The sequence below is a fragment of the Talaromyces stipitatus genome, genomic scaffold (assembly GCF_000003125.1).
Source record: "Talaromyces stipitatus ATCC 10500 scf_1105507295511 genomic scaffold, whole genome shotgun sequence".
Lineage (NCBI taxonomy): Eukaryota > Fungi > Ascomycota > Eurotiomycetes > Eurotiales > Trichocomaceae > Talaromyces > Talaromyces stipitatus.
The window spans coordinates 1,785,988-1,802,303 of record NW_002990119.1 but is presented as its reverse complement, the minus strand read 5'-3'; the positions used below and the strand labels follow the sequence as shown (position 1 = coordinate 1,802,303).

The following is a 16,316-nucleotide window of genomic DNA, read 5'->3' as shown; positions in this document are numbered from 1 at the left end:
CTAAGACATCTGATCTTTATATTTTGTAGAATCAATCTCAAAATCAGAGTCGTATTGTGTCACGAGGCTTATCGCCCAATTCGCCAATGACACCTCGACACCTTAATAATCCAGCCGACGCTGGCCGCTCAAGCAAGTTCCGCGACTCAATTAGATGCAACCAAAGATAATAATGCCCCCCGCTCTGCCCCTCAAGCATCTTTCTTTCACTGCGAGTAAATGCTCGACAACGACACCTTTCTTCACTACCAGCAGCTTGAGGAGTTGCCTACACAAGCATCGATTAGGCTCACTGACTCCTCGCATATCTTTGAAACCGCATCTTAGCCGTCGATTTTACTACGGACATATCAGTGATCCCAAGATGGCGCCTCAATTGGAGCCTTTTTTCAAGCAGCATGTTATCTCTATTCGCACTTGTTTTCATTGTCTGTGTCTTGCTGATTATCTGTATCTAGGGTCGATGACCTCTCCGATTCGTTCATTGACCGTACGTTGGTGTTATCCCAGATATTTTTTGTATTTTTACTAACATGGCTGCTGGGAAAGGACTCCGAAAAGCTGTTGCTATCCCATCTGTTTCTGCTGCCGATGAGCACCGTCCAGATGTCTTCAAGGTATATTCGCGAGATAAAAAGCGATGGGCTACAGAAGCTGACAAGAGAGCTGTTAGATGGGACAATTCCTCGCAACGGAATTGGAAAACCTTGGTGCCGAAGTCCACCAGCGCCCACTCGGCAAACAGCCAGGAAAAGAGCATCTTGCCTTGCCCCCTGTAGTCATTGCTCGTTACGGAAATGACCCCAACAAGCGAACAATCCTAGTCTATGGCCACTACGATGTTCAACCAGCATTGAAAGAAGATGGATGGGCAACGGAACCTTTCGAGTTGACAATCGACGAGAAAGGCAGAATGTATGGACGAGGCAGCACAGACGACAAGGGTCCTGTTCTTGGATGGTTGAACGTCATTGAAGCTCACAAGAAAGCTGGAATCGAATTCCCAGTTAACCTGCTCTGCTGTTTCGAGGGTATGGAAGAGTATGGATCTGAGGGTTTGGACGACTTCATTCAAGCCGAAGCCAAGGCTTTCTTCAAGGACACTGATGCAGTTTGCATCTCTGACAACTACTGGTTGGGAACTGAGAAGCCGTGTCTCACTTATGGTTTGAGAGGCTGCAACTACTACTCCATCACCATTTCTGGCCCCGGCCAAGATTTGCACAGTGGAGTATTTGGTGGTTCTGCTCATGAACCCATGACTGATCTTGTGACAGTCTTGTCGAAACTCGTTGACTCCAAGGGCAACATTCTGATCCCCGGTTTGATGGACCTCGTGGCCCCTGTCACTGCCGAGGAAGAAAAACTGTACCCTGGAATCGCCTACTCCATGGATGATCTTCACGAATCTCTAGGCAGCAAAACCAGCATTCATGCTACCAAGGAGAGGACACTCATGGCTAGATGGCGCTACCCATCTCTCTCTATTCACGGTGTCGAGGGTGCCTTCTCAGCGCCTGGTGCAAAGACCGTCATTCCAGCCAAGGTCACTGGAAAATTCTCGATCAGAACCGTGCCAGACATGGAAAGCGAGGATGTGACGCGGCTAGTGAAGGACTACATCAACAGCGAGTTTGCTAAACTCGGAAGCAAGAACACGCTGGATGTGTCATTGATGCATGATGGTAAGTGGTGGGTGGCTAGTCCCCAACACTGGAACTTTACCGCTGCTGGTAAGGCAGTCCAGCAAGTCTTCGGTGTAGAGCCAGATATGACCCGTGAGGGTGGCAGGTACGTGACCTCTGATGACCTTATGAACAACCCTCGACATGGAGAGATTATCTAACACGTATGGCGAAATAGTATCCCTGTCACATTGACATTCGAACAAGCCACCGGAAAGAACGTTCTGTTGTTGCCAATGGGAAGCTCTACGGATGCTGCTCACTCCATCAACGAGAAACTTGACAAGGGCAACTATATTCAAGGCACCAAGTTGCTCGGTGCTTACCTGCACTACGTCGCAGAGGAGCCTATCAATGCTTAACTGAGGAACCATGAATTGGATACGAGTAAGACTCAGTAAGCTGCAGTTGTTTCGTTCTGCGTAGTCAGATGAGACTCGGAGTTGCATATCGCTGCTCCTGGAGTCAGTCGGGTTCCATTCCTTTATATAAGGTCGCTGAGCAGCATAAAGTGACCATAATCATGTATTAAGATTGCAATGAACTTATCAAACATCGTGTGTGGACGTAGTAATACTGCAGTAGAAGAACAGAACTGAATACAATGGAGGGGCGAAACGGGGAACTCGCCGAACGCTCAAAGATCCGCTCCACGTGACGCCGCGAGCCGCAATTTACGCGACCAGTCGCGTGTTGGGTTGAACTTCGAGTCCGTGAGACATGGGATGAGTGCCAAATCTATTTGCGCAACACAGCCTACGGCCCGCTTTTATCAGGATATGTCTCTGTCTGGAAAATATGGCACCACACAAGCGCACACAGGCAGACTCCGATGAGGACGATGCAAGCAGTAATAGTTCAAACGCGACTCCTGTAATCGCTCCCCCACCGCGATTTTTGTGAAGATAAATGAATACTAACAGCATTGTTGAAAATCACAGAGTAAGCGGCGCCGCACGTCTGATAGCATCTCAATCTCTGGAAAGAGTGATGGAAGTGTAATAACCGATCAAAGTGAAGCGAGAGACCGAGAAGAGACCGAGGCCCCCTTTGATGAAGTCGACCTGGAAGATGAAGATACCCTCGAACAACAGCAGACGCAATTCATTCGTGACAAACATCACGGCGATGAACCGAATATACCCGCTGATTGTGGAATTATTGAGCGCGTGGATTGTTTCAATTTTATGTGTCATGAGCACTTTTCCGTGGATTTGGGACCGCTTATCAACTTCATTGTTGGCAAGAATGGAAGTGGGAAGAGTGCGATTTTGACTGCGCTTACGTTATGTTTGGGCGCTAAGGCGTCTGTGACGAATCGAGGACAGAGTCTTAAGAGTTTTATCAAAGAAGGCAAAGAGTGAGTTTACTTTCGACTATGCTTGATGTTGATATCTCAGAGGATTATTGGCTTACGCGATATCTAGGTCTGCGACTATCATTGTTCGTATCAAGAACCAAGGCGACGGCGCTTACATGCCCAACGAATATGGCAAATCCATCATCGTGGAACGATCATTCTCCAAAAGCGGAACAAGCGGCTTCAAAATCAAGAATGAATCGGGTAAAATAATGTCAACGAAAAAGGCGGACCTCGACTCTATCACGGATTACTTCAATCTGCAAATCGACAATCCTATGAATGTGCTTTCGCAGGATATGGCTCGTCAATTCTTAAGCTCATCTAGCCCTGCGGAGAAGTACAAATTCTTTGTGAAGGGAGTTCAGCTCGAACAGCTGGATAACGATTATCGCCTTATTGAAGAATCTGTGGATGCGATCAAAGAGATGCTTGATTCCAGAAAAGAAGATTTGAAGGTACTTCGAGCGGCTAAGGAAAGGGCGCAGCGCAGAATGGAGCTTTCCGACCAGCGCGCTACACTTAGGCAACGAATCAAAAAGCTTCGATCACAAATGGCTTGGGCACAAGTGGAGGAGCAAGAGAGGGTAAGTCATATTTGAAGATGGTACGAGTGCTTGAAATTCACGATATTATAGATTCGGGACGAGATCCAGGAGGAAGTCGCTAAACTAGACGGCCAAATAGCCTTTGCGGAATCTGAGACTGCTATCTTTGATAGAAAATATGAAGAAGCTCAGCGTGAGCTCGAAACCGCGACTGAGCTTCTGAACAACACAAAAGAAGCATTAAGTAAAGCGGAGGAGGAAAGGAATGTGCTGAAGGAGGCCAATGCGAAGGAGATGGCCGAACACCACAATGTCAGAGTAAGTTTGCCTCATCACTGTGCTCTACTATATGGTATGATCAATTAACAATCATTAATAGGCCGAGCAACGTCGGATTCACGAATCCGTAAAAACTCTTGATTCACAGATAGAGGATCTGAAACAACACATAGCCGAAGAGAATAGGCGCCTCGCAGACATTGCCGGTGGTGATTTTGCGCGGCGAAGGGAAGAAATCGTGCAGCGAAGGGCGGAAGCCGAAGAAGCCGACCAGAGACTCACACAACACCAGGGAGGTTCAAGAGCTTTGCAGGAGGCAATTCACGTTGCTGAGCAGAACGTAAAGCAGGCTGTTGCTCCCGTGCAGAAACAGAAGAAAGAAATTGAGCAGGCAGAAAACTTGCTTCGGTCACTCTCCAGAGACCGTGGACAGACAAACTCGGGCTTCTCTGAGAAGATGCCACAACTTCTGAATGCAATTGCTCGGGAGAAGTCGTTCAATCAGCGGCCAATTGGGCCCGTGGGTCATCATGTCAGGCTCAAGAAACCAGAGTGGTCTGCAGTCATAGAACAGTCCTTGAACAACACGCTCAACAGTTTCATTGTCACATCAAAACGAGATATGAATATACTCATGCAGACCATGCAAAAAGTCCAATGGTATGTTCGTACTTCTTTCCGGCCTTGGGACATTTCTAATCATCTACTAGTGTTATGCCTATTCTCATCGGAAGCAACGGTACTATCGACACGTCGGCAAACGAGCCTGACCCGCGTTTTGATACTATACTAAGCGTTCTTGAGGTAAATCATGCAATGTTAGTTCTGTTATTTGACACTGACTCGTGTCTAGATCGATGAGGATATCGTTCGTCGGCAGCTAATCATCAATCATGCAATTGAACAGATAGTGCTAATTGAGAATGTCGAAGAGGCATCTAAGATTCTTTTCGAAGGAGGGCGCGTGAGAAACGTCAGACGTTGTCTATGTATTGACGCTAGAGATCGACGTCGAGGTGTTACTCTATCTTATGGTCGCACAGGCGAGCCTAGTCAAGCCCCTATTGCTCCTTTTACCGGTCGACCGCGTATGAGATCGGACATCGACTCTCAAATTAGGTATGTCCTCCAATTTCACAAACATCGAAACTTTCCGTAACACTATTTTAGACTTCAGCAAGACAATATACAAGCACTCAAAAGAGAATTGAACGAACTGCAATCAAAAGTTTCAACATCCCAGGCCGAGTTGCAGCGATGCAAAGACGCACTGGCAGAACACAAAGCGATGGAGAACGAGCTGAGAATAGAAGCGCAGCGAATCTCAGATGCAACCGATGCACTTGAAGACGCTCTCGAAAAGGATCAGGTAGTAGACGGGCGTTTAGAGACGCTGCAAAATACCCTCAACGAGAGGGAGGGCGAACAGAAGGTGGCCATCAACTCTTTGGATGATGCCAAAGCAGCCATTGATACCATCACGGATGAATTAAAGAGACAAAGAAAGGCAATGTCCGCGAAAGATGCTGAGATCAGACCTCTCCAGGAAAATGTCCGCATTGCCGAGCAGGAACGCATCAAAGTTGACGAACAGAGACGAGCTGTATTGGCAGACAAAAACCAAGCATATGAACGCGTCAACGATTTGAAACAGGAACGTGAGGCGAGGATGGCAGACAAGGGAGATCTTGATACTCGTGTTACTCGGTACATTGAGCAGGCCAGTCTGATTTCTCCTCGAGTTCCAGTGGATGAAGGCGAGACGCCGGAGAGTCTAGACAGGAAGTTGGACAAGATTCAAAAAGATATTGAGCGTTATGACAAACAGTGAGTCACAAATACTATTTATGAAATGCTTAAAATTATTCTAATTCGAGTTTTAGGATGGGCGCTTCGCGTGAAGAGATCGCGGCTGAGTTGGTCAAGGCAAGTAAGGCTCTTAAGACTGCCGAGGCAGTGTTCGCGGAAAACGAAAAGGCGGAGAAGGTGAGAGTATTGATGCCTCCGGATAGATCCAGGATATATTTGCTGACTCTTCGTCGAAATGTAGGAGCTTAAACGAACAGTTAACTACCGGCGTGAGCGATGGAAGAACTTTAGGGCTCATATATCGTCTCGTGCCAAAGCTCAATTTACATATTTGCTCAGTGAAAGAAGCTTCCGTGGTCGACTCCTCATGGATCATGACGCTAAGCTGTTAGACCTTCAGGTATGACATTCTTATTCTCTTCTTTTCTCGGTTCCACTAACAGTTTGTTATAGGTCGAACCTGATATCACAAAGAATAGTAAAGGCCGTGGCACGAAGACGCTGTCAGGTGGTGAGAAATCTTTCTCGCAGATCTGTCTTTTACTATCACTGTGGGAAGCCATGGGTTCGCCAATTCGCTGTCTGGACGAGTTGTAAGTACCAAAAGAGACTCGGATTTGCTGCCTGTTTCTAATGAATATCTTCAGCGATGTTTACATGGACCATATCAACCGGAAATCGTCTATAGATATGCTGGTAAGTTTGATCGCAATATTCAATTGATGAGCTTGTTACTGATTACCTATTTCTAGATGTTGGCTGCCAGAAGATCTATTGGTCGCCAGTTTATTCTCATCACTCCTGGATCAAGATCGGACATCAGTCTCGCCCCAGACGTACGAGTCAAAGAGTATGTCATCCTTTCTTCTGGTCGTATTCGACAGATGCTAACTACTATGGCTTGGAATAGACTCGCAGAGCCGGAGAGAGGACAGAGCACATTGACATTTCGTGCATCTTGAAGGATTACGACATTTATATTTAGAATCGGGCAACGGAGCGACACTGTCGCTAGAATTGTACATATCTTCAATAAATCTATATTCACTATGACTAATTCAAGACAGTAGTTCCAGTAATAGCGTACTGTATTCTCCTGAATCTACATTATTTTATAGTGAAAGGTAATTAATCCCAAAACGGCAGTCGTCCTCTCCCCGCCCACCAACGGCCGCCGCTGATTGGTGAATCCCGAGTCTTGAGCTTTCCCCAATAATTCCTTCTTCCTTGTGTGAACTCTCCCCTTCACGAAAACCTCACTTCTTCCCTCGAGTCGTATCTCATCATTTTTCGTGCTCACCAACAAATCAACTCGAAACTGAAAAATAAACCGCGAAAAAAATAACATTCTACTTCGACGTTTGCCTCGGAAATTTCTAGAAAGAAACCAGCAAACGAAAAGCGACAGACTTGATTGCGCACACCACCTCCGTATTTCTTTTTTGCCGAATCCTTCAAGGACTTGTGCATCACAACTACGCCTTGCCAAATCGAACCACTTGGCTATTTAACAAGATTTTACTCAATATTCAGATTTCTTTCAGTCACTGCGACTTTCATCTCGCTAGCATATTTCTGCTGATTCAATGTGAGTGTTTGACCCCTCACTACTCGTGGACGTCGTGCGTCATTCACGGATCCCATCAAGCTTACACGTTCGACAATACAGTATCTCTGACCCCCTCCTGGATATCAGCTCATTGAAGAATCTCATTGAGTCTCGTCGACCCGCCACTTCATACTCGATCCTACGAAATCCATTCATCTTTTGCTTTATCACTCGTATCCACCGCCATCACTTTCACAATGGTTGACGCCGTAACATCACAACTTAGCAATACCAAGCTAGGGTATGATCTGGACTGCTTAATTATGATGAATTATTTTTGCTCAACTAGCGATGTTTCATAGGGAAACGGAAGGATCATGGAAAGACCAGTTGAAGATCCCCGCAAAGGATAACCGAACACAGACTGAGGTTGGTACTAGGGGTTCCATACGAACAAAAAGCTGGCGCTAATCTTAATGCGAATAGGATGTTACCGCGACCAAAGGCCTCGAATTCGAAGATTTTTATATCAAGCGGGAGTTGATGATGGGAATTTTTGAGGCTGGTTTTGAGAAGCCATCCCCCATTCAAGAAGAGACGATACCTGTGGCGCTGACGGGACGCGATATCCTTGCACGAGCGAAGAACGGTACTGGAAAGACCGCAGCATTCATCATCCCTACTCTAGAACGCATAAATCCAAAGAGCACAAAGACACAAGCTCTCATCCTCGTCCCTACTCGAGAACTCGCTCTCCAAACTTCGCAGGTTTGCAAGACCCTTGGAAAACACCTTGGCATCAATGTGATGGTCACCACTGGTGGTACTGGGCTAATGGACGATATTATCCGTTTGAATGATACTGTGCACATCATTGTCGGAACACCCGGCAGAGTTCTTGATCTGGCAAGCAAAGGCGTCGCTGACCTCTCGGAATGCCCTACCTTTGTTATGGACGAAGCCGATAAGCTCCTTTCTCCTGAATTTACGCCCGTCATTGAACAGCTCCTCTCTTTCCACCCCAAGGATCGTCAGGTTATGCTCTTCAGTGCTACATTCCCTATGATTGTTAAATCCTTCAAGGTATGTTTTCCTTTGAGCATGATTTTCTAGCCGTCCTAACAAGCAATTCTAGGACAAGCACATGCGCAACCCTTATGAAATCAACTTGATGGACGAACTTACCCTTCGTGGTATTACACAATACTACGCCTTTGTCGAGGAAAAGCAAAAGGTCCATTGTCTCAACACACTGTTCTCGAAACTGCAAATAAACCAGTCCATCATCTTCTGCAACTCAACAAACCGTGTAGAGTTGCTGGCAAAGAAGATTACCGAACTCGGATACTCTTGCTTCTACTCCCATGCCCGAATGCTCCAACACAACCGAAACCGTGTTTTCCACGACTTCCGTAACGGTGTTTGCCGTAACCTTGTCTGTTCCGATTTGTTGACTCGTGGTATCGATATTCAAGCGGTCAATGTCGTGATCAATTTCGATTTCCCAAAGAATGCTGAAACGTATCTCCATCGTATTGGGCGTTCTGGACGTTTCGGACATTTGGGTTTGGCAATCAACTTGATCAACTGGGATGATCGATTCAACCTTTACAAGATTGAGCAGGAGCTAGGCACCGAAATCCAGCCCATCCCGCAATCCATTGATAAGAAGCTCTACGTCTACGACTCTCCAGACACTATCCCACGTCCTATCGCTTCTGGACCTCAGCCTGGCACAGAGGGTCAACAGCGTAGCGAAAAGCAGGGATACCGCCAGGGCAACCATCATCCAGGTGGCCGCTACAGCAACAACAACTCAAGCCGCGGACGAGGAAACTATCGTGGCAGAGGCGGTCAAGGTCAGCGCCGAGGTGGTGGATATCAAAACGCTCATGCTCATGACGGCACCAAACCGCAGCCCACCCCTGCTTCTTAATTGATAAATGCCGTTGTGTTTTTCTTGTATCGGTTGTTCTCGCGATTCAGAATCTAACTTACAAGCTGATTACAGCCTAGAGAACATTTTACGTTGAAGTTGTTATGGCCGCTACATGATGAGTTACGCTTCTCTATTACCATGTCTGTACCATATGTTTAGATGTTTTGATCTTTCCACCTCTTTCGTTCGATACATTTCGGCTGCGAAATGATGTGAACTGGGGGTGTTTCAGATATTGACATTCATCATTTGAGACTTGTTCTTTCCTTATGTTTCGTTCGTTCGGTGGTGGCGTTTGGTTGACGGTAATGGCTTGAGGTCGTGGTTCTCCAGCCAGGTGTTTCTAGGCGTTGTTTTGTTCTGAAACACGAGGTGTTGAACCGAACATTTTCGCAGGAGGAGCGTTTCATATTCGTCACTTCTAGGCTTGACCGTAACTCTTGGTCTAGGATTTCGTCGTCTTGTCATCGCATATTTTTATCTCATCTCACCTTTCACCTTCCCTTGACTCAATGGCGTCTGATTTCGGTCGTCTATTCTTCCCATGGAAGCGTACCGTTCCAGATCTCCGACTTGTCAAATCGCTGCTAGTCGACAAACCGCTTTCTTCCATTTTCCATCGTTATCGTCATTCGCCAACGGCCGCTTATTACTTTCGAGTAGGTTCGACTTTCGATCTTCGCGAGACGAATACCCTTGAACGACCAATATCTCACAGTTCCTCATCACCCACTCCCTTCGAATACCCAAATACCCAAAACACCCTTATACAAGACAAAATCATAAAATAGGAGGCGTCTAGGTTTACCTGACCGTGTACTTAGTTAGCAAATCTAGAAATGACAATATTCCCTCCAAATGTTTCTTGCTGCTGTAATTGTTGTACGTACTGTAAATAGTATAAGATGGCCGATTACGTAGCTTGGGGTTGGCTCTCCGACAGCGGAACAAAATCTTAGGCTAACTTCACCAAGTTTACATCTGCCCGCCTAACGTACATTCTTGCATGCTCTGTATTTGAGCCAATGGCTTCTAACAAAGATCAAGACCAGCGGCCAAAGGTATTTTGATCATTTGTCAGAATTGAGCAAAACAATGTTAACCTCGTCTTATAGCCGAGTAGTTTCCGCTCTATCATTGCGGGCTCTACAGCCGGAGCTGTTGAAGTTGGTATGATTCTCTCATAATAATTTGAATAATGATTTATTGAAGATTGAGCTAACGCCGCGATTATTGGTATAGCTATAACATATCCCGCAGAATGTGCGCAAAGTCCTTTCATCCACACATGACAGGCCATATTGATAACCCGATCTAGTTGCAAAAACACGAACCCAACTCAATCGCCGATTACCTGATGCTGGAAAACTGCCCTGGCCGCCATTCGGTAAGCAGTGGTATGCTGGATGTACGACACTGATTATTGGGAATTCGTTGAAGGCTGGAATTCGTACGTCTCTTTCCTATACATCTCTTTCTGTTGAGGAAAGACGGGCTGATTCAGTTCTGGTGAAATAGGCTTCGTCGCATTCGATAAATTCAAAACACTGCTTCAAGATGAGAATGGGAATATCTCAGGACCGAGAACTGTCATTGCTGGATTCGGTGCCGGGTTTACAGAGTCTATTCTCGCCGTGACGCCGTTTGAGAGTATCAAGACTCAACTGTGGGATACACCACCTTACTCACATATATTGCAAGGAATCTAATGAATCTGAGGGTATAGGATTGACGACCGCAAATCCGCAAATCCACGCATGCGAGGTTTTCTTCACGGCAGTAAAATCATTGCCCAGGAACGTGGAATAAGAGGTTTCCTTCAAGGTCTCGTACCGACTACAGCACGACAAGCCGCGAATTCAGCGGTGCGGTTCTCGAGTTATACCACTATTAAGCAGTTTGTGCAGGGATATGCTGCGCCGGGAGAGAAGTTGGGTGTTCTTAGTACTTTTGCGATTGGTGGTGCTGCCGGGGTCATTACTGTGTGAGTACTCCTCGAACAGTATATGAGATAGGATTGTCAGGATTGCTTACGTTTTGATAGATATGCCACACAACCACTTGATACTGTGAAGACGAGGTATGGCGACGTTCCCTAGGTTATCCTGACCTCTGCTAACAAGACTGAAGAATGCAATCTCTGGAAGCGAGAAGAAACTACAAGAATAGTTTCGCGTGCTTCTCACAAATTATCAAAAACGAGGGTGTCTTGACTCTTTGGTCTGGAGCATTACCACGTCTTGCGCGACTGATTCTGAGCGGAGGAATTGTGTTTACCATGTTTGTATCCCCTCATCATGGACTTGGGCTGTCATTGATTTTGATGCTGATACTTTTACGTTTGAAAGGTACGAGAAGACGATGGAAGGGTTGGATAAATTGGACCCTGAACGAAAATACATCTAATACCAAGCAATGCCAATATTCAACAAGTCTTTACAGCCCATTGACTAATATAGAATGTATTATACATCTATGATCTTACTAATATACAAGACTAGCGTCATAAAATCTACAAGCTTCGAGAATTATTCTCCTTCTCCGCTTCCTCTATCATCATCATCTGTACATCCCGATCAACAAGCCATGTGCGGACACTATCCATAACAGTCTCCAATCCATGGCCACCATCAAGCACACTGTCCAAATCATGTACTGTGATCCCGCTTCGGTGGTCGGTACATCGACTCTGACTGAAATTATATGTGCGCACTTTATCCCCTCGACCCATCTTCGCAACACCGCCCATGGCGCCTCGACGAAGTTTGACCATTTCTTCCTCGCGAGCTTCGCGTCTTCTTTCGGCGAGTTTTGCGCGTAGTAATTGCCACGCCTTTTTGCGATTAGCATGTTGAGATCGGGAGTCTTGCATGGAGACCGTGAGGCCAGTGGGAATGTGTGTTAAGCGAATTGCAGATTCGGTCTTGTTGACGTGTTGACCGCCAGCGCCGCTGGCGCGCATTTTCTCTGATCGCACTTCTTGCGGATTCACATAATAATCGCTATTCGGGTCCTCAAAGTTCAGATTATCCTCGTTGGCTCCCGATTCCGGAAAACTGGGTAGAATCATCACGCTGACTGCGCTGGTATGTGTGCGCCCCTTGGCCTCTGTCGCAGGTACTCTTTGTACCCTGTGTACACCTATTTCCGTCCTGAGGATATCATAACTACCGGGCGTCTCGATTTCGACAACCGCCTCGGTAACACGATCATTCGAAGTCGACTCTTCCATATCCTGCTTCACAATCGACGTGCGCAACCCTTTCCGCGAGCAGAAGGACTGATACATCCTCAGCAACTCATAGGCGAAAAGTCCAGCTTCATCACCACCTGCGCCAGGTCTAATCTCCAAAAGACATGGCAGCGCTGCAAACGGATGTCGTGGGATTAGGGCAGATTTGAGTTTTTCGGATACAATGGGCAGTTGTGTTTGGGTTTGTTCCAGGTCTTCGATTGCGAGGGATCTCAATTCGGAGTCGGTCTCCGGGTCGTTGATTAAGGAGTTTAGTTCTGTGATGGTCTGCGTACCGAAAATCTCGAAGTCAGCTTTCCTATATTTGTTTTTAGGCTTCTTCTCTGGCATAACCCACTTCGTGTGTTTTGTCCCAATCTTTTACGGCTTGAGCGACAGGCGCCAGTTCACCCATGCGTTTTGCGACTTTGGTGTCGAAGTTCTCTCCGAGGACTCCCCGGAGCTTTTCATGTTCTTTGGCAATTGATCGAGCTCGGTTGAGTAGCGCAGCTGAGAGTTCAGAGGTTGCTGTATATGAAACAAAATTGTCAATACCTGTTTTGTAAGACAGGTGCAAATGTCAAGATAATACCGGATGATTGGAATCTCTTTTGCAGTAGCAAAGGAGATTGATCTCCTAGGAGCACTCTGGAATTCCTCAAACATCTTGTACATATCGAGATGTTTTTGAGAAACATGCTGCAGCCATTCAGTCTCTCAACATGGGTTGAGCTGTCATGCAACTCAATGGAAGATTACTATGTAGACTGAGTATAAGAATAAAAATAGATCCACCAATCAGCCGTTATCGCACGTGATAATTACGGGTATCGTACCATACAGATAATTACACGTATCAAATACCGAATCCGTAAAGGCCAGACAAGCAGACAGTCAGTCACAACTTATCTACAACCAACTTGTCCTTTTGCGCCCATTTGACTACATTCATTTCTACTACAGAAAGACACCGGTGATCATGTGATAGTGGCCCTCACGAGGTCCCATAGATCGCCACTCTGACGACAGACACCTCAAGCGCAGACTATTACGTTCGTTCTATTTCCTAGTACTGATACAACATACAATTAACTTCGACATGCGCCTACCCACGAAGCAGTTCGCCGTTCTATTGGCATGCGCCGGCGTCGGCTCTTCACTCCAAGCAGATATTCCCGCCGACTTACCTGTTGCGTCGCTTATTTCCTCTGCAAAATCACATCTTGCCACGGGCTCTCCTCGGGATGCCTTGGCATATTTCGATGCGGCCGTCGCCCGGGACCCGACCAACTACTTGACCATATTCCAACGAGGGGCTACATATCTTTCCCTCGGCAGGGATACGCAGGCTATTGATGATTTCAACCGTGTACTCGAGCTCAAACCAGACTTTGACGGTGCTTTATTACAGCGGTCTAGAATCAAGAGCAGAAGTGCGGACTGGAACGGCGCCAAAGCAGATCTCGTCAAAGCTGGAAAGAAATCTTCGCCGGAGTATGTCGAACTTGAGGAGGCCCAAACGGCCGAGAAGGCGGCCGAGCACGCAGCGGCCAAGGAAGACTGGGAAACATGTGTTTCGCAGTCGAGCGTGGCTATTATGAAAGCTAGTGTAGCTCTCAATCTTCGACGACTTCGTTCACATTGTCGTTTCGAGAAAGGGGATATTCAGGAAGCCCTTGGCGATTTGGCACATATACTACAGATCTCTCCTGGATCTGTGGAACCACATTTACAAATATCCTCGACATTATTCTTTGCTTTGGGAGACCAGGAACGAGCCATTGCACAAATCCGAAAATGTCTTCATTCAGATCCAGACTCGAAGTCGTGTAGTCGGCTGTTCCGCAAAGAGAAGCAGTACGTCAAGAGCTTGAATAAACTGAAAGAGTTCATGGAGAAGCGTAAATTTACCAACGCGATTAATCTTTTGGTTGGAACCAAGGACGAGAGTGGGATGATTGATGATGTCAAGGGAGACGTCAAGGAAGCCCGAGAAGCAGGACATATTCATCCCAATGCTCCTGATGAGCTCTACACGTCCTTGGTCGAGACTACGTGCGAAGTATACCGAGCTGTGAGTGCATATCACACTCTGACATGATCGGGACTAAGCTAATGGAATCTAGATGAACTCGAAAAAAGCAAAGACCTACTGTGCTGATATCCTAAAACTCAAACCACACTCGTTGCATGGTCTTTTATACCAGGCTCAAACCCTAATTGACGAAGACGAATTTGAACGGGCAATCAACACCCTAAATACTGCCAAGGAACACCACCAAGGCTCCCGAGAAGTCCAAGAGCTTCTTCAAAAGGCTCAAGTCCTACTCAAACGATCCAAACAAAAGGACTACTACAAGGTACTTGGTGTCAGTCGTGATGCAGACGACCGAACAATAAAACGAGCATATCGACAACTCACTAAACAGCATCATCCGGATAAGGCCATGTCGCAGGGTGTAACCAAGGAGGAAGCAGAGAAGAAGATGGCTGCAATTAATGAAGCTTATGAAGTTCTTTCGGACCCCGAGTTGAGAGCTCGGTTTGATAATGGTGATGATCCTAATGATCCAGAGTCGGGACGAGGGGCTCCTTTCCAGGGACATCCGTTCGCTGGGGGACGAGGAGGAAGTGGTCAGCAATTCTTCTTCCAACAGGGTGGTAGCGGTGGAGGAGCTCAGTTCAAATTCAACGGCTTTCCGGGGGGGTTTCCAGGAGGCTTCCCATTTTAGAATACTCCATGTATTTTATTGTCAAGACAATTCAATATATCCTTTTGAATATGGCATCACATTCTGATAATTCAAATCCTCTGAAGATATAACAAACTACGAAGCTACTTTGGCGCATCTGTCAAAGGCACATAACTAACACCAAAGACCTTCTCCTTCACCACCGTCCCATCAGCTTTCTTATCCACAACCCAAATATACTGTCCACCACCCAAACCCACATGACTTAACCCATCTTCCCCTTCCTCCGACTCAACAGGGATAAACATTCTTCCAGGTGCTTTCAACTGCTCAATAAGAGGAGCATGAAGCTCCACCGCCGCAGCGCCTACATGAATAGCATCATATGGGCCCCCTTCCGGCCAACCTCTTCTCCCATCACCGCAGACAAATTGCACTTTGCCCGACTTTAGAAAGTTGCGTCCATCCTCGGATTTGCCCATATTTTCCCGGGCGAGGTCGACTAGTTCTTGGATATGTTCGATTCCGATTACGTGCCCATCTGCATCTGTTGGGGGTGAAGAGGGGTCTGTTATTAGGTTGGCGATTACGTGCGTCAGATAACCTGATCCAGAGCCTATGTCTAGCACGCGTGAGCCTGGGTGGAGGAAGTCAATTAGATATTCGCAGGCGTGGCCGTGCATATGTGGTGCTGAGATGGTTGCGCCATATCCGATGGGTTGCGGGGAGTCGGAGTATGGGCTTGATGGGGCATAATGATCTCGATCAACCTTATCATGTCAGTTCGGTGTCATATCTGGGGGTAGAGTGAAATTAATTGCTAAGAGAGACGGCATGGGATGCTTACACCAAGCATAGCCTTCTTTACTCGTTTATTCTTGATGAGACCTGCGCTCCAGAGATTCTCAATGAGCTCCGTGTTGTTCGTGCCGGAACAGAACCAGGCCATGCTGAAGGCTCTTTTGAAAAAGCGACCGAAAGCCACTGTGGGTGGTAGTAAGTAGTAATGAAGCGTTCTTGAGATGGAGCTTGTTAAGAGCTTAGTAGAGCTCGGTATAGCTATCCAATAAAGTGGATAAGTGATCAACTAGTTGGAATATGAGCCAGTAACAGATTTAGAAGCTGTCGAGCACCAAATAAGATATTCTGATTTGTTTTCTCTAACTGCTCGAGAGAAACAAGATGATGCTGATGTCGAAAAGCGAATGAAGGTGGGGATGTT

General features: G+C 46.6%; 7 protein-coding genes across 7 annotated transcripts; 5 read left to right on the top strand and 2 right to left on the bottom strand.

Annotated features, from left to right (window-relative positions):
• Positions 1-2,243, top strand: TSTA_103730 (glutamate carboxypeptidase, putative). The gene is made up of 5 exons (XM_002486345.1): positions 1-396; positions 459-490; positions 550-617; positions 674-1,791; positions 1,864-2,243. Exons 1-5 carry the CDS (start codon positions 155-157, stop codon positions 2,045-2,047), a joined length of 1,644 nt encoding a protein of 547 aa, XP_002486390.1. The 5' UTR covers positions 1-154; the 3' UTR covers positions 2,048-2,243.
• Positions 2,244-2,483: 240 nt separating this feature from the next.
• On the top strand, positions 2,484-6,703 carry TSTA_103720 (DNA repair protein Rad18, putative; the record flags this gene model as incomplete). The annotated part of the gene is made up of 14 exons (XM_002486344.1): positions 2,484-2,558; positions 2,627-3,045; positions 3,113-3,632; positions 3,684-3,911; positions 3,973-4,532; positions 4,583-4,676; positions 4,726-4,991; positions 5,043-5,699; positions 5,756-5,858; positions 5,923-6,081; positions 6,135-6,274; positions 6,329-6,377; positions 6,434-6,531; positions 6,592-6,703. The coding sequence occupies 14 exons, from the start codon at positions 2,484-2,486 to the stop codon at positions 6,641-6,643; spliced, it is 3,420 nt and encodes a 1,139-aa protein (XP_002486389.1). The 3' UTR covers positions 6,644-6,703.
• Positions 6,704-7,487: 784 nt separating this feature from the next.
• TSTA_103710 (DEAD-box RNA helicase Dhh1/Vad1, putative) lies at positions 7,488-9,264 on the top strand (the record flags this gene model as incomplete). The annotated part of the gene is made up of 4 exons (XM_002486343.1): positions 7,488-7,531; positions 7,593-7,659; positions 7,717-8,313; positions 8,366-9,264. 4 exons carry the CDS (start codon positions 7,488-7,490, stop codon positions 9,164-9,166), a joined length of 1,509 nt encoding a protein of 502 aa, XP_002486388.1. The 3' UTR covers positions 9,167-9,264.
• An 892-nt stretch (positions 9,265-10,156) lies between these two features.
• Positions 10,157-11,812, top strand: TSTA_103700 (mitochondrial tricarboxylate transporter (Ctp), putative). Its single transcript, XM_002486342.1, has 9 exons — positions 10,157-10,230; positions 10,285-10,339; positions 10,412-10,432; positions 10,488-10,619; positions 10,688-10,835; positions 10,896-11,153; positions 11,214-11,249; positions 11,300-11,449; positions 11,518-11,812. The coding sequence occupies exons 1-9, from the start codon at positions 10,195-10,197 to the stop codon at positions 11,573-11,575; spliced, it is 894 nt and encodes a 297-aa protein (XP_002486387.1). The 5' UTR covers positions 10,157-10,194; the 3' UTR covers positions 11,576-11,812.
• Positions 11,682-13,099, bottom strand: TSTA_103690 (mitochondrial translation release factor (RF-1), putative; the record flags this gene model as incomplete). The annotated part of the gene is made up of 3 exons (XM_002486341.1): positions 11,682-12,689; positions 12,760-12,929; positions 12,994-13,099. The coding sequence occupies 3 exons, from the start codon at positions 13,097-13,099 to the stop codon at positions 11,682-11,684; spliced, it is 1,284 nt and encodes a 427-aa protein (XP_002486386.1).
• A 246-nt stretch (positions 13,100-13,345) lies between these two features.
• Positions 13,346-15,850, top strand: TSTA_103680 (DnaJ and TPR domain protein). The gene is made up of 2 exons (XM_002486340.1): positions 13,346-14,475; positions 14,528-15,850. The coding sequence occupies exons 1-2, from the start codon at positions 13,501-13,503 to the stop codon at positions 15,131-15,133; spliced, it is 1,581 nt and encodes a 526-aa protein (XP_002486385.1). The 5' UTR covers positions 13,346-13,500; the 3' UTR covers positions 15,134-15,850.
• On the bottom strand, positions 14,528-16,290 carry TSTA_103670 (protein-L-isoaspartate O-methyltransferase). Its single transcript, XM_002486339.1, has 2 exons — positions 15,942-16,290; positions 14,528-15,864 (listed from the first exon to the last, which is right to left on the bottom strand). The coding sequence occupies exons 1-2, from the start codon at positions 16,041-16,043 to the stop codon at positions 15,238-15,240; spliced, it is 729 nt and encodes a 242-aa protein (XP_002486384.1). The 5' UTR covers positions 16,044-16,290; the 3' UTR covers positions 14,528-15,237.
• Positions 16,291-16,316: the final 26 nt, after the last annotated feature.

What these genes read in the sequence shown, in the direction of transcription:
- TSTA_103730 (XM_002486345.1), top strand. Translation starts at nt 155, where the DNA reads ATGCAACCAAAGATAATAATGCCCCCCGCTCTGCCCCTCAAGCATCTT. An exon ending in TTGGAGCCTTTTTTCAAGCA is followed by an intron (nt 397 to 458) that starts GCATGTTATCTC and finishes ATCTGTATCTAG; the next exon opens with GGTCGATGACCTCTCCGATT. An exon ending in ATGACCCGTGAGGGTGGCAG is followed by an intron (nt 1,792 to 1,863) that starts GTACGTGACCTC and finishes ATGGCGAAATAG; the next exon opens with TATCCCTGTCACATTGACAT.
- TSTA_103700 (XM_002486342.1), top strand. Translation starts at nt 10,195, where the DNA reads ATGGCTTCTAACAAAGATCAAGACCAGCGGCCAAAG. An exon ending in TTCGTTGAAGGCTGGAATTC is followed by an intron (nt 10,620 to 10,687) that starts GTACGTCTCTTT and finishes CTGGTGAAATAG; the next exon opens with GCTTCGTCGCATTCGATAAA. An exon ending in GCTGCCGGGGTCATTACTGT is followed by an intron (nt 11,154 to 11,213) that starts GTGAGTACTCCT and finishes ACGTTTTGATAG; the next exon opens with ATATGCCACACAACCACTTG.
- TSTA_103680 (XM_002486340.1), top strand. Translation starts at nt 13,501, where the DNA reads ATGCGCCTACCCACGAAGCAGTTCGCCGTTCTATTGGCATGCGCCGGC. An exon ending in CGTGCGAAGTATACCGAGCT is followed by an intron (nt 14,476 to 14,527) that starts GTGAGTGCATAT and finishes AATGGAATCTAG; the next exon opens with ATGAACTCGAAAAAAGCAAA.
- TSTA_103670 (XM_002486339.1), bottom strand. Translation starts at nt 16,043, where the DNA reads ATGGCCTGGTTCTGTTCCGGCACGAACAACACGGAGCTCATTGAGAAT. An exon ending in TAAAGAAGGCTATGCTTGGT is followed by an intron (nt 15,865 to 15,941) that starts GTAAGCATCCCA and finishes TGACATGATAAG; the next exon opens with GTTGATCGAGATCATTATGC.